Source organism: Meles meles, chromosome 1, assembly GCF_922984935.1.
Source record: "Meles meles chromosome 1, mMelMel3.1 paternal haplotype, whole genome shotgun sequence".
Taxonomy (NCBI): domain Eukaryota; kingdom Metazoa; phylum Chordata; class Mammalia; order Carnivora; family Mustelidae; genus Meles; species Meles meles.
The window spans coordinates 197,991,339-198,003,790 of NC_060066.1; the positions used below are offsets into that span (position 1 = coordinate 197,991,339).

The window sequence follows — 12,452 nt, forward strand, 5'->3', positions numbered from 1 at the left end:
GGCTCCCTGCTGAGCAGAGAGCCCAGTGCTGGGCTGATCCCAGGACCCTGAGATCATGACCTGAGCCAAAGGCAGAGATTTAACCCACTGAGCCACCCTAGAAAATTGTTAAAGAGACTCTAGGATACCCAAGAAACCGATGATAGTGGTTATGGTTGGGGAGGCTTGGTGGATTTGGCAGATGGAGATAGAAAAGGGAGGAGGACTTTTTATTCTTTCTTTTTTTTTTTTAAGACTTTATTTATTTATTTGACAGATCACAAGTAGGCAGAGAGGCAGGCGGGCGGGGGGGGGGGGGGGAAGCAGGCTTCCCGCTGAGCAGAGAGCCTGATGCGGGGCTCGATCCCAGGACCCCAGGATCATGGCCTGAGCCGAAGGCAGAGGCCTCAACCCACCAAGCAACCCAGGCGCCCCCTTCTTCTTCTTCTTCTTCTTTTTTTTTTTTTAATTTTTGAGATTTTATTTTAAAATAAAGAGAGAAAACGTGAGAGAGAGAGAGAGAGAGAGAGAGAGAGAAAGAGCAGTGGGGAGGAGCAGAGGGAGAAGCAGACTCCCTGCTGAGCAGGGAACCCCATGCAGGACTCCATCCGGGGACCCTGGGATCATGAACTGAGCCAAAGGCAGACAGACACTTAACTAGCTGAGCCACCCAGGCGCCCTATTTATACTTATCTCTAAACTACATGAATGGGTTATCCAAAATGTTATATTAACTGCATTTTTTAAAACATGAAATACGAAGAGTTAACCCAGTGACTCTGATTCCCAGCAAAGTGTGGGAATTCATCCATTCATTCATTCATTCATTCATTCATTCATTCCATAACCTACAGTAATCAAGAACCTTCTCTAGCAACCAGAGCTAAAACTAGCACGTTAGCATCGTGCTAAGTGCTCTCCTGGACAATACTCATTTAGTCCTCATCATCTCTCTTTGGCGCGGGTGTCTAGCATCACAGAGGAGGAGACGAAGATGACAGCGGTGGCCCTGGCCTAAGAACAGCGGCGCACATGCAGGTCCCACCGTCCTGGGCCAAACCCCATTGTGGGCCTGAGAGATGAGGAGACCAAGGCACAAGGCCCGCCCTCTTGGGCGTGTAAAATAGATTCACAGACAGGGCTCGAACAGGGAAGGGAGTTAGTTAGAGCACAGTGCCTGGGGATTAGGAGACAAAGGGAACGGAGTGGCTGGGGACAAGGAGAAAACCTCTCCCACAATATCCTTTTGCCAAGGACAGGCCCCGTAAGCGCTGGAACCCGGTGGCGCCCCTGCGAGTGAGCGACAACCCCAGCAGCCTCAGAACCAACAATGAACAAAGGCTGCGGTGCTCTGTAAGAACAGCGGCGATCTGACAACAGCCCAGCTCGTTTGATCAGTGTAGACATCCCTTCTAGACTTTGAAGCCTGAAGTGCTCTCCTTTAGCTGTCTACACAGATCAAATAAGCCGGAGGGCTGCCATATCTTGACGTCGCTTTGTGTTAATCCATAGTCTCAGCAAACCATCTGAGCAGAGGCAAAAATAATTCTCACGGGCAAGGATAGGCAGTTCCGGGACCGGAACGTTAACTCCTTGCTGCCCCTTCAGGAGGGAGTGGCTTTTGAAGGGAGTTTCAGCGGGCTTCCCAGAAAGGAGCTTCTGCCCCTCTCCAAAGTGAAGTGGCAAAGCTGTTTTCTCGCCTTGGAGTTGAAAGCCCTTCCTGTTCCAGGGCTCGTGCGCCTGTAGGAACACCTTATAGGTAGAGTTGACAATTAAATAGCTGTGGTCTGGCTCTCAGAACAGCAGCCCTACCTAGGAAACAGGGATCACCTCACCACGCACGCACCTTTTTATGCAAAGGATTGGTAAAGGCGCAGTCTTACCCCTGCCCCGCTCATGCCTCCAGCGGCAGTGAGGAGCTCAGGAAATCCTTGTGGCAGGACTAGGCGTCTAACAACAAACCCACCATCTAAGTAGCATCGTTACAAAAGATTAAAAATCTCCATGAGTTCTAACATCTTCGTTCCTAGCTGTGGTTTCCATGGAAATAGACATCTGCTCTAGGGAAAAAGGAAAGGTGGGGGGAAGCGGTGTAAGTGCTTTGAAATAATCAGTGTTTTGAAAGATTTATTTTTTTTTCCTGTCACAACATGAATAGTCAGAAACGTTAAGATTTTTGCAGGGCAATCTCTTGTATTTAAAAGAAATACGCATCCAGTGGGTGGGACCTTCTTCTGCAAACCTCCAGTTCAAGTACAAAGACTTCAAGATAAAGGCTGGTTGGGGGATAACAGACCTCTTGGCCTTGGGTTCCGGTGTGGTGCTGGTTTGTGTTGCCTACCAATCTGTCACTTTCCGGTGAGCTCTCATCCCCACCCTTCTCCAGCCTTTCTAACGATTTCTGAGATTTTGCTCAGAAAACTGGCAGAGGGAAACACCTGGCCGTTTTGTGGCTAGGTTCGGTCTCAGAGGAAGAAAGCTTTCAGGGCTCAGAATCTGAATTATTCCTGGTGTTGCTCACATGCTAAGGGAAAACCACTTCGATTGGGGGCGGGGGAGAGGCTGACCCCACACAAGGGCGATTGTTGGAGAAAATGCCACAACAAGCATATTTCAGGCAACAGCAAATTGCTAATTGTTTGCTTTGTGTGGTGTGTCTGCTGCCTCTATGATCCCGTTTCCCTTGTCTCTGGCACCCGGTAATTGTGTTTATCTCTAGCACATCCCCAGTGACTGGCTGGACATGGAGAGTCTTTCACAATCAGGGCTGTTGTTTCCACAGAGTTAGTCATATTTGTTTCTTTGTATGGGGAGACGACCCATTGATCAATAAAATGAAGGTGTCCTTCCACCCAGGCAGGATCTCAGAGCAGGTGCGTTGGTGTAGTGATCACCTACCACGGGAAGACTAGAGACACAGCCTTGGTCTGGGGAATGGGAAGAGGGATCTGGAAACCATGTTCATTTTATTTCTCTTCTGGCCTTTCTGTAGTAAGGAGGCCAGTCAATCTAAGATCGCTCAGGTCAGATCAATTTCCTTTGTGCCTCTGCTGTGCTTCTCCTCAAACCAGGCCAGGAGGAACTGTGACCTTGTGGTTCTCCCTTTTGTTTTGATTCTTTAAAAGGGCCCAGCACTGCACTGGAGAGCACGTGCTCCAAGAACAAAAGCAACACTTCACCGCAGTCCGGGTTGTCTGGAACTGCTGTTGCTCTTCCTTCCCTATCATCAGGCAAAAGGCTAGGCAGAACAGATGGAGTGTGCATTTAAGCCGAGTAACTGTTAGACCAAAGGAGATCAAATTCCAGAGCCTCAACGCTTTTCCCCCACGGTTCTCTGGTCACCAGCTCCGGGACCCGAGTATGATAGTGAAAACCCGCACCGTGGGGAAGGGCCACGCCCGTGACCTGTTAGGACTGAGTGGGTAAGGGATGACGATGATGTCACAATGCAGATTGCACGCGGGCGTGGAGCGAGGTAGGGCGCCGGGTTGCAGGGGGGCCTTACAGGGGCAAAGAGTGGTATTGTCCTGTAACATGGGCTTGGACGTCTTAGGTGGAAGCACGGGGTGAGGCACTAACCGGACACTGCTCTGTCCGAGTGTTGCCCTTGGGGCGATGCAGAGCACGTGGCTCAACAGAGGAGGAGTCCAGGGGGCAACCCTTTGAGAGGTAGGGAGGGACCCCGCCCCGCCCGGCCCCGCCCCGCCCTTTTCTTAGAGACCGGAGAGCTGGGTCAGACCCAGGCTAGGGGCCACAGTATAGCCTTCTTCCGCGGTCAGACAACCGCCCCGGCCCCCTGCTCACATCCGGGGAGACCCCGAAATGCCCCCCATCCCTCGCATTGTCCCCTAACCTGCCAGGCTGGACTACACTTCCCGAGGTGCTCGGGGGTCCCGAGGGGTGGGGCCACCTGGGCTGTGGGGGAGGGGGCGGCACGTGCCGCGGGTTTCAGCCAATGGAGAGCCTGGCTGGAAGGTCACGTGCCGCTGTTTGGCGCTTTTGTGCGCGCCCGAGTCTGTTGGTGCTCAGAGTGTGGCCAGGCGGCTCGGACCGAGCAGGTGGGTGCGGGGCTCAGGGTGGAGGCGGCTGGAGGCTGGGGACCAGCGAGAGGGATGCGGCGGGCGGGAGGGGCCGGGCCGTGGTAGCGGCCCCCTGCCGGAGGGCGGCGGGCGTGGCCGCGGGCCCTAAGTAGGACTGGCGGGCGGGGGTCGTTCCGCTTTGTGTGTGGCTCGGGCGGAGCCTCGGCTTTGTCCCGGCTCTCTGGGGGCGCGGCTACCGTGGGGAGGGGGCGCGGCCAACTGGGCAAGCCCCGGGCGTTAACCCGGGGTGCAGTCGTGGAAACAATAGGGGGCGTGGACCCTCGTTTGCCCCCCTCCTTTCCCTCGCGGGCTCAGCCCCGTCGGGGTCCCCATTGTCTGAAGGGGCGGGGCGGCGCCGCCGGAGGGCAGCGGCCTTAGCGTCCGACTGCGGGTGGCTAGGAACGCTCCCCTTCCCCTCTGTAGCCTTCGCCCAGCGACTAGGGCAGAATCTGAGGCTGACACCCCACAAGAGCAATCCTGTCCTCGCGGCGGGGGGCGCGGACAGCTAGGGTGGAGGCGGGGTGGGTGGGAGTGAAGGGAGGAAGTGGCGGGCAGATGCCTGAGCTACCCCACGGCCGGTTCCCCGGGCATGCCCCACCCGCCGAGCTGCTGCGGGGGTGGGGGGTTGCTCGAGATGTTTTTGGCGGGAGTTGGGGGGGGTGTCGGCGTGCGGGGAGCCCGGGAAGGGCGGAGTTACCCAGATAGGACCGTTAGCCCCGCCCATCCCTCCCCTTCCCACGCGCGCGGGCTCAAGGGTGTTGTGAGTTCGGGGAGATTCGAAAAGGCGCGGGGAGGAAGGGGGCGGGGCCAGGGGCCGGAGCACAGGGCGTGCTCTGATTGGCCGGGGGCGGCCACCCGCTTTTCTTCGCTTCGACCGGGACCACGCCCATCCTGGGTCCGGTGCTTCGTCTCATGCTCTGTCCGGCTGAGACGGTTTCGCGGCTTAGGGTTTTAATTTCCAGCTGTTGGAACCTGCAGTCTTAGGTTTTCCTACTGGCCTGGGGTGTACAAAGATAATGACCTTAAACAAAATCAAGGAGGGATGTAGAATTTTTCATGATAAAAGGCAGCAAATATAACCTATAACCTGGAGGTTCATAAAACTGATTAATTTTGCTCGCTGTTGAATAAGGAGCTTAAGCCCCTAGAACAATAGGAGTTCAACATACTGGTTAATATTAGCTTGGGCGTTTGTTTTCCACCATGGCAGTCGCAGACAAAGCAGGGGTGGGCATTTCATCTGCACAATGAGTTGTAGGCAGTATTAAGATGGCTCCGGTCTCACTGTTGAGTTGAATCTGGAAGATCTTTTCGCCGTTTGGGAGGGGAAATTTTGGGAGTTTTAGGGCAAAAAAATATGTGACTTAACGTCGTCTAATTTTTAAAATCCAAGATGTTTTTTGAGCAGGCAAGCTCAGTGGATTCGATTTTCTGTAAACACTGTTCTGTTCAAATTTACCAATGTTTCAGTATTTTCTAGATTTTTATGATTTTCTAGTTAATGATGTCTTATTTAATTCCATGGTAGTGATTTTTCTGACACTGATTTATGTGGCTGTGATTTGAGGTCCCTTTGGATCAATGACCTAGAAACGCAAAGAAATTGATCGCATGCTTTTGAAAATCCTTTTCAGGGTTTTCCTTGCCAGTGGATTGTGTAGAATACACTGCCAGTCTCTTGTCTTCTGTTCACCATGGCTTCTTCTGGTAGGTAATCTATTTGGAAAAGCTGAATTGTGATGGGTTTAGGATTTTATAATAGGAGATGGATTCAGGTCTTAAGCCATTAATTGAGCAGTTGTATTTTGGTCTTATCAGAAAACCCATTATATAAATCAGAGAATAAAGAAGAAAAATTATCACTTGAATGTACTGAAGAGCTCCTAATTGTTTCATTATTTGATGATTTGGCTTGGTCTAGAGCAAAATTGTGGAGTTTTGCACAAGTCTTCCTTTTGTTTATGAAAGTGATTGTCAGACACATCTCAGAATGGTGTTTTTTAATCCAAAAATATTGAGCTTTGGTTTTATGGGAGGCGGTATTTAGATAATTTCTTGCCTGCAAACACAGCTTCTTCATCAGCCTGAATTCTATTCATTAAATTGATTTGGTTTATATGAAATTTTAGGATAGTTTATTAGAATAGGAAAACCCCATTTTTCTGAATACATTATGAATATGATCAAATCCAGATATCCAGGTGAAAGAACTGGAGAAGCGTGCTTCAGGCCAGGCTTTTGAGCTGATTCTCAGCCCTCGATCAAAAGAATCCGTCCCAGAATTCCCCCTTTCCCCTCCAAAGAAGAAGGATCTTTCCCTGGAGGAAATTCAGAAGAAATTAGAAGCTGCAGAAGAAAGACGCAAGGTAAACATCACAATTCCCAGAAAACAGGGTATATATTTATGTAATGTGGCGATCAGTTTTATTTCCATAAGAGGAGGAAAACAGAATTGGAGCTAGATGGGATTATAATTGTGACAATTACATATGCCAGTAGCTAGGAGAAAATGCCAGGCATCGTTTACTGAGCTCCCTATTATGTACCAAGCCCTTTACTTTGTTTTTCTCCTTTAACTCAATGACCCTAAAAGGGTAGATGTCTGAGATACTGAGATAAGAAAATGGTCTCGGAAATGTCATTTTCCCAAGTCCTATAGCTATGAGCATTGGAGCCACAATGCAAGCTTAGGTCTGTCTGAAACCAAAGTTCCGGCTTCTCTTGCTTTCTCTTTGAAAAATAGATTTGTTGGTGGATGATTGTTTTTTCTTTCCCTTCCCCCCGTGCCCCGTTTGGTTTGGTTTGTGTGTGTGCCTGCGTGGTTTGTTTTTTTTCCGAGAGCTGTACAATAAAAACATTTTAAATTGCTGGTAATGTGATTGTGTTGCTCAACTGGCATAATGATAGTGAGGCAGCTTGTCTCTTATCTGAGGGATTCTATAAAATACCCATTTTTAAAAACAAATCAGAAAAGGGGTGCCCGGGTGGCTCAGTTGGCTAAGCGTCTGATTCTCGATCTCAGCTCAGGTCTTGATCTCAGGGTCTTGAGTTCAAACCCCATGTTGGGCTCCACACTGAGTGTGGAGCCTACTTTAAAAAAAAAAAAAAAAAAAAGAACAACCCAAATCAGAAAGATCAACAAATATTAATATGCTTATTGTACAAAAATTGGGAGTCAGAAGTTTATACATAGGAAATTTAAAAGTATTCATTATCCTACTTCCCAGAAATAACCATTGTTAACATTTTGGTGCATTTCCTTCCATTCAGTATTATTTTCATGAAGAGCTTTATATAAATTCTCATTTATTCCCTTCCAATAACCCTGATTAAGGTGAGTGGGTTTAATTTTAAAATTAGGGAGGGGCGCCTGCCTGGCTCAGTCAATAGCACAAGTGGCTCTTGGATCTTGGGGTTGTGAGTTCAAGTCCCATGCTGGGTATAGAGTTTAAATTTTAAAAAAAAGTTGTTAATAAAATAAAATGAAGGGAAGTAGGCACAAGAAGGTGAGGTAGTAACCTGCCCCTGACCAACACATTTAGTGCAATGTAAAGTTTGACGCATCTGACCACACACACACACACACACACACACACACACACACACACACATTTATGCCCCTGTTTAAGCTGCTGTAACATGTGCCTGTATGTTTCAGTGCCACGCGCGTATTTGCGCAGAGCCGCTGTTGGCACTGCCATTCATTTCCCCAGGAAGGGCGGCAGAGTTTGCAAGGGAGCTTTGTCTGCTACCTGCTCTTCTGCACCGACTGAGCTCTTATGGAGGATGATGGAGTTTTGTGGACTTTTGAGTTTGTGAGGAAATGCAGCCAGTGGCTGGACAGAGAAATTTTTAAGGAATCCACCCTGGCCCTGTAGTCACTAACCTGTGCTTTATATAGTGGAACTTGGGCCTGGGATACTGCAGAAGAGAGTGACCAGAACCAGTGGCAGGTGCTCTGTAGTTTTCCTGCCTCAGTGATGCTTTCAGGCACATCGGAATCTGTGTGGTAACACACTCTTGCGTGTTGGGTCTGTTGAAGGCGGCGAACCGTGAAAACCGCTCCAGTGGCCTGGAAGTGACTACAGCTTCCAGAGAGAGAAGCGATGAAGCTTTTCTATGACACAGAAATCCCCCTGGCTCAAATAGTAATCTGGGGGCTTAGTCTTAAATTCCCTATCATTCACGTTTTTTCTTTATATCGATATGCTCCCATTTTTTATAATTGAACTTTCGTCAGGTGGACGTTGAAGGTCGGTGACCACTTCTTGACAGTATAGCTCCATTCCTCCATGTGCGTGCTTAATGGTAACTGCTTGTTACCATTAAGCAGTAAATCTTACAGGGATTCCCTTAGAGAACAGTGGGGCAATACCCTGGACAAACCTGAGCAGTTTTCCAAAGTAAATACAAGCACTAGAAAAGAAGGTGATTTTCACAGTATTTTGTTAACAGACGATTCAGGCCCTGGCTTGGGTTATATTTAAGGAGATCTCAATTTCTGCCTCTTTTCAGCCCTCCCAGTTAATAACGGGGTTTTTTTTTTTTTTTTTTGGTCAAAAATGTAATGCTCAGTAAACTTCAGAGGGTCTAGCCTGTTAAACATTTTTCAGTCCCATGAAGCCGAGGTCTTGAAGCAGCTGGCTGAGAAGCGTGAGCACGAGAAAGAGGTGCTTCAGAAAGCCATAGAGGAGAACAACAACTTCAGTAAGATGGCGGAAGAAAAGCTGACCCACAAAATGGAGGCCAACAAAGAGAACCGAGAGGCCCAGATGGCCGCCAAACTGGAGCGCTTGCGGGAGAAGGTCGGTGGCCCAGCTTTGCTTTGAGAGGGTTTAAGAGCTTGAAGTCTCCACCTGTGAGGTAGCTCGAACTAATGGCCTTGATCGAGGCATTGGGTGTCTCTGTCCCCAGTTTTGGGCTCAACACATAAAAGGAGAGGTATCTTACTTTAAGGTAAGATGGAGCAGAGGCACCTGGCAGACTCCGTCAGCAGAGCGCTCGACTCTTGATTTGAGGTTGTGAGTTCGAGCCCCACGTCCGGTGCCGAGATTACATAAAAAATAAAATCTTGAAAAAAGAATAAGATGGGGTATTCAGTGATTTCCAGAAAAATTGTATATTCTTTGAAAGAGCTGTAGGAGGCTCAGTCATCAGAGTCCATGGGTGACCCAGGGAAGTTTGACGATGTTTTACAACCCTGTGTGCTTCCCACTAATACATAATATACGCCCAGATGCTGCCATCGGGCCTGTTGCGGGGTGCACGGCTCGCCAGGCTTTGTGATTTGACTGACCGACGAATGCTGTTTCTTTCCAGGACAAGCACATCGAGGAAGTGCGGAAGAACAAGGAATCCAAAGACCCTGCTGATGAAACTGACGCTGACTAATTTGTTCTGAGAACTGACTTTCTCCCCTTCCCCTTCCCAAATATCCAAAGACTGTACTGGCCAGTGTCGTTTTATTTTTGCCCTCCTGACAAATCTTCTAGAAGCTGATGTAGGACTGTATAGGTAGATCCAGATTGTATGATGTTGTTTTCGGGCCTAAAGGGGAGAAACGGAAAGTGTTGTACTCTTTTTCTAAAGTGTTGAAGTCTTTCTAATGTAGCTACTTTTTCTCGTTGCATCTTTTCTACTTCAGTGCACCTGGCGTACTGGGTTAACGGCTAGTACTGTATTGGCTCTGTGAAAACATGTTCGTGAAAAGAGTATGTAGTGGCTTCTTTCAAATTGTTAGATGCTGAATATCTGTTCACTTTTAAATCCCAATTCTGTCCCAATCTTACCAGATGCTACTGTACTTGAATGGTTAATAAAACTGCACAGTGCTGTTGGTGGCAGTGACTTCTTTCTGTACAGGTAATAAACTGAAGTGACAGAGACCCTCCTAGCTTCTGTTCGTTCCAGGTGGGGCCTCCGGCCTCCAGAAATAACCCAGCACACGCGTCGCTGCAAGTTCTCTGCCCGGGAGTTTCACTCCGGAGTCCTTTGCATTGTCTTCTCCCACAATCATCACTTTGTTTTGATGCCTCGGCCCAGATCAGCTGCTAGATAGTCTTTCAGATGTTTATTTGCAAACAAGCTTATTTTTGTTCCCGTGTCCCCGTTAAAAAGGCAGATTGAAGGCACGCAGGGGGTTTCTGGGGAAGGGTTTAGGGGAAGTCTCAAGATCCTGGTTAGAAGTATTGGACAGCTCCCTGACTTTCTGGTACAGGTCAGGGTAGGATGTGACCTGTCATACTTTCCTGCCATAGAAGCTAGGACTCCAAAATTGGAATATTTGTTATCATTCTCTGGGCCCATGCAGCAACCTTTGGTGCAGTGGTTAAAAGGAACCTTCTTTTCCAGAGTAGCCTGTGATTTGGGTGGTTCGGGTTGCGGTCTCCTCCATCTTGTATCCAGAGGTTATAATATTCACCATTGTCGGAACATTGCCTTTCAATTCAGGGAAAGCCTTTGGCAGCTTTCCTAGGCTATTTGGGAAATAGCCTTAATTGCATATGATTATTTGCTTCTCAGACATCTGCGTAAAAGCTCTTGGAAGCCGTGCACCTCAGTGAGAAAGTGTGCAGGGTGACAAAGCGGGGGGAGGGTCTACTGGGTGCTGGGCACAGACTGCCTCAGTTCCGGCTTTGTCTTTGGTTTGGGTTTTACCATCTCAATCTTACTCCTATGTTAGGATTAAAGTGTGTGTGTGTGTGTGCGCGTGTGTAGAAGGCACGGTTAGAACTCTGCTTCAGTATCTAGCACGCATCTAAATGACAACTATTACCAGAGGCTAGTGAGTGAGCTAAGTTTATCCTCTTAAGTTGGAAAGGATCTCACGGCTCTTTGTGTGCCCTGTTGACTTCCACATTTACCTCGACGGAGATGATCAATCGTAGTTACAGGAAAAAGCTGAATGAATGTCAAAGAGTCTAGCCATGTAGGGCAAAAAAGAACAAGATCAAGTGTAGTTTAGTCGAATGCTCGTTCAGACAAGAGAGGACAAAGTGAGACTTTTGTGCAGGAGCTCAGCGTCATTCATCCCCAGCCCCGGGCACATCGCAGGTGTTGGAGGCTTGCACAGGTGACCTGGTGCCCGCAGGGGTCTTTTAGACCCCTGGGTGTGTGAAGACGGTGGGAAGATAGAAACTTGCGGTAATGTTACTGGGTGTCCTAGAGATGGCAGTAGACTTTGTTCATACAGGATCTGTAGGGAAGGGAGCAGAACTCAGGGAAAAGCAAGCAGAGTCAAGGTGGCCTGAGGGGAGGATACCCCAGTGGGTTCCCCCCAACCCCATGCTGGCTCTGACTTACCATCACCGGGGTCCTGGGTTCCCACCTCATGACAGTGATGCGTCACAGGGAACTGAAGGGTGGTTACAGCTTCCCCATGACGTCAGAAACCCTGGCTTGCTGTTTTACCTCTGATCTTTGGAGAGGCACTTAGTTCTGGGCCTCCATTTTCTCCTGGACAAAAAGGAGAAGGTTGAACTAGGTTAGTTAAATTGTTTTTACTCTTGGCATATAACTTGGAGGAAAGGAATAGTGGGCACCCATGACTTCTGGGGAGTACACGTGCTTCCCCAGCCTTGGTGTTCTCTGTCCTGGCCTCTAGCGTGCATGTTTCTCGGGATGGGGGGGGCAGCCTCCCCCAACAGCCCTTCAGGCATAGCTAGCCTGGCAAGGCCAGGAGGTCTGACCTCAGCCTGGGGGCCGTCATCGAGGAGCCCGCTCCGTTCCTTCTGGCTTGAGTGGAAAATGAGGTCTGTCCCTTCCTCCTGAAACTTCCTTGCACTTAGATGTGGTGATTGACTGGCCTTGGTGGGAAAGAGATTCGAGGGATGGATCCCAAGCACCTGCAGTGTGTTACACACTGGGCTGTCCGCTGGTGATGAAAATGGGGGCCCGGTGCAGCACGTGCTGACGGGGAAGGGGAGGGGACGAGAGTTGTAGAACACTTAGCCGGGAGTACTGCTCTCGGCCAGAAGCTCGTACTCACCAAGTGGGCTTTAGTGGTTTGGCAAAGGTGTAACCACAGGCTTCGGTGGCCTGGGAGGCCCAAAAGAGGAGGAAAGACTTGAACCAGTCCTCCAAGGGGTCAGATAGGGACCCCAGCACTTAATAATGAACGAAGCTCTGGACGAGCACGTAAGTGGGGGACCCGCCAGTATTACTAGTTCACGGCAGGAGCTCAACAAAGAGCCCTTCTCCATTTCTCCGGTCCTAAGCAATGAAGAGCCGTTGGAGGCTTTAGAACACGGGGATGGTAGTATTCAGTGAACAAAGGCCTTCTGAGGGAGAGAAAGGGGAGGTGGGGCAGGATGGACTGGAGGGAATTCGTGGGAACGGCACAGGGATCCCGCGATGAGGGTCTGACCTGGAGGGGAGCACTAAGACCACCACCTC

General features: G+C 49.3%; 1 protein-coding gene across 1 annotated transcript; it reads left to right on the plus strand.

Annotated features, from left to right (window-relative positions):
- Positions 1–3,947: 3,947 nt before the first annotated feature.
- Positions 3,948–9,943, plus strand: STMN1 (stathmin 1). Its single transcript, XM_045982016.1, has 5 exons — positions 3,948–4,037; positions 5,693–5,765; positions 6,252–6,424; positions 8,672–8,863; positions 9,378–9,943. The coding sequence occupies exons 2-5, from the start codon at positions 5,753–5,755 to the stop codon at positions 9,447–9,449; spliced, it is 450 nt and encodes a 149-aa protein (XP_045837972.1). The 5' UTR covers positions 3,948–4,037; positions 5,693–5,752; the 3' UTR covers positions 9,450–9,943.
- The last annotated feature ends 2,509 nt before the right edge of the window (positions 9,944–12,452 follow it).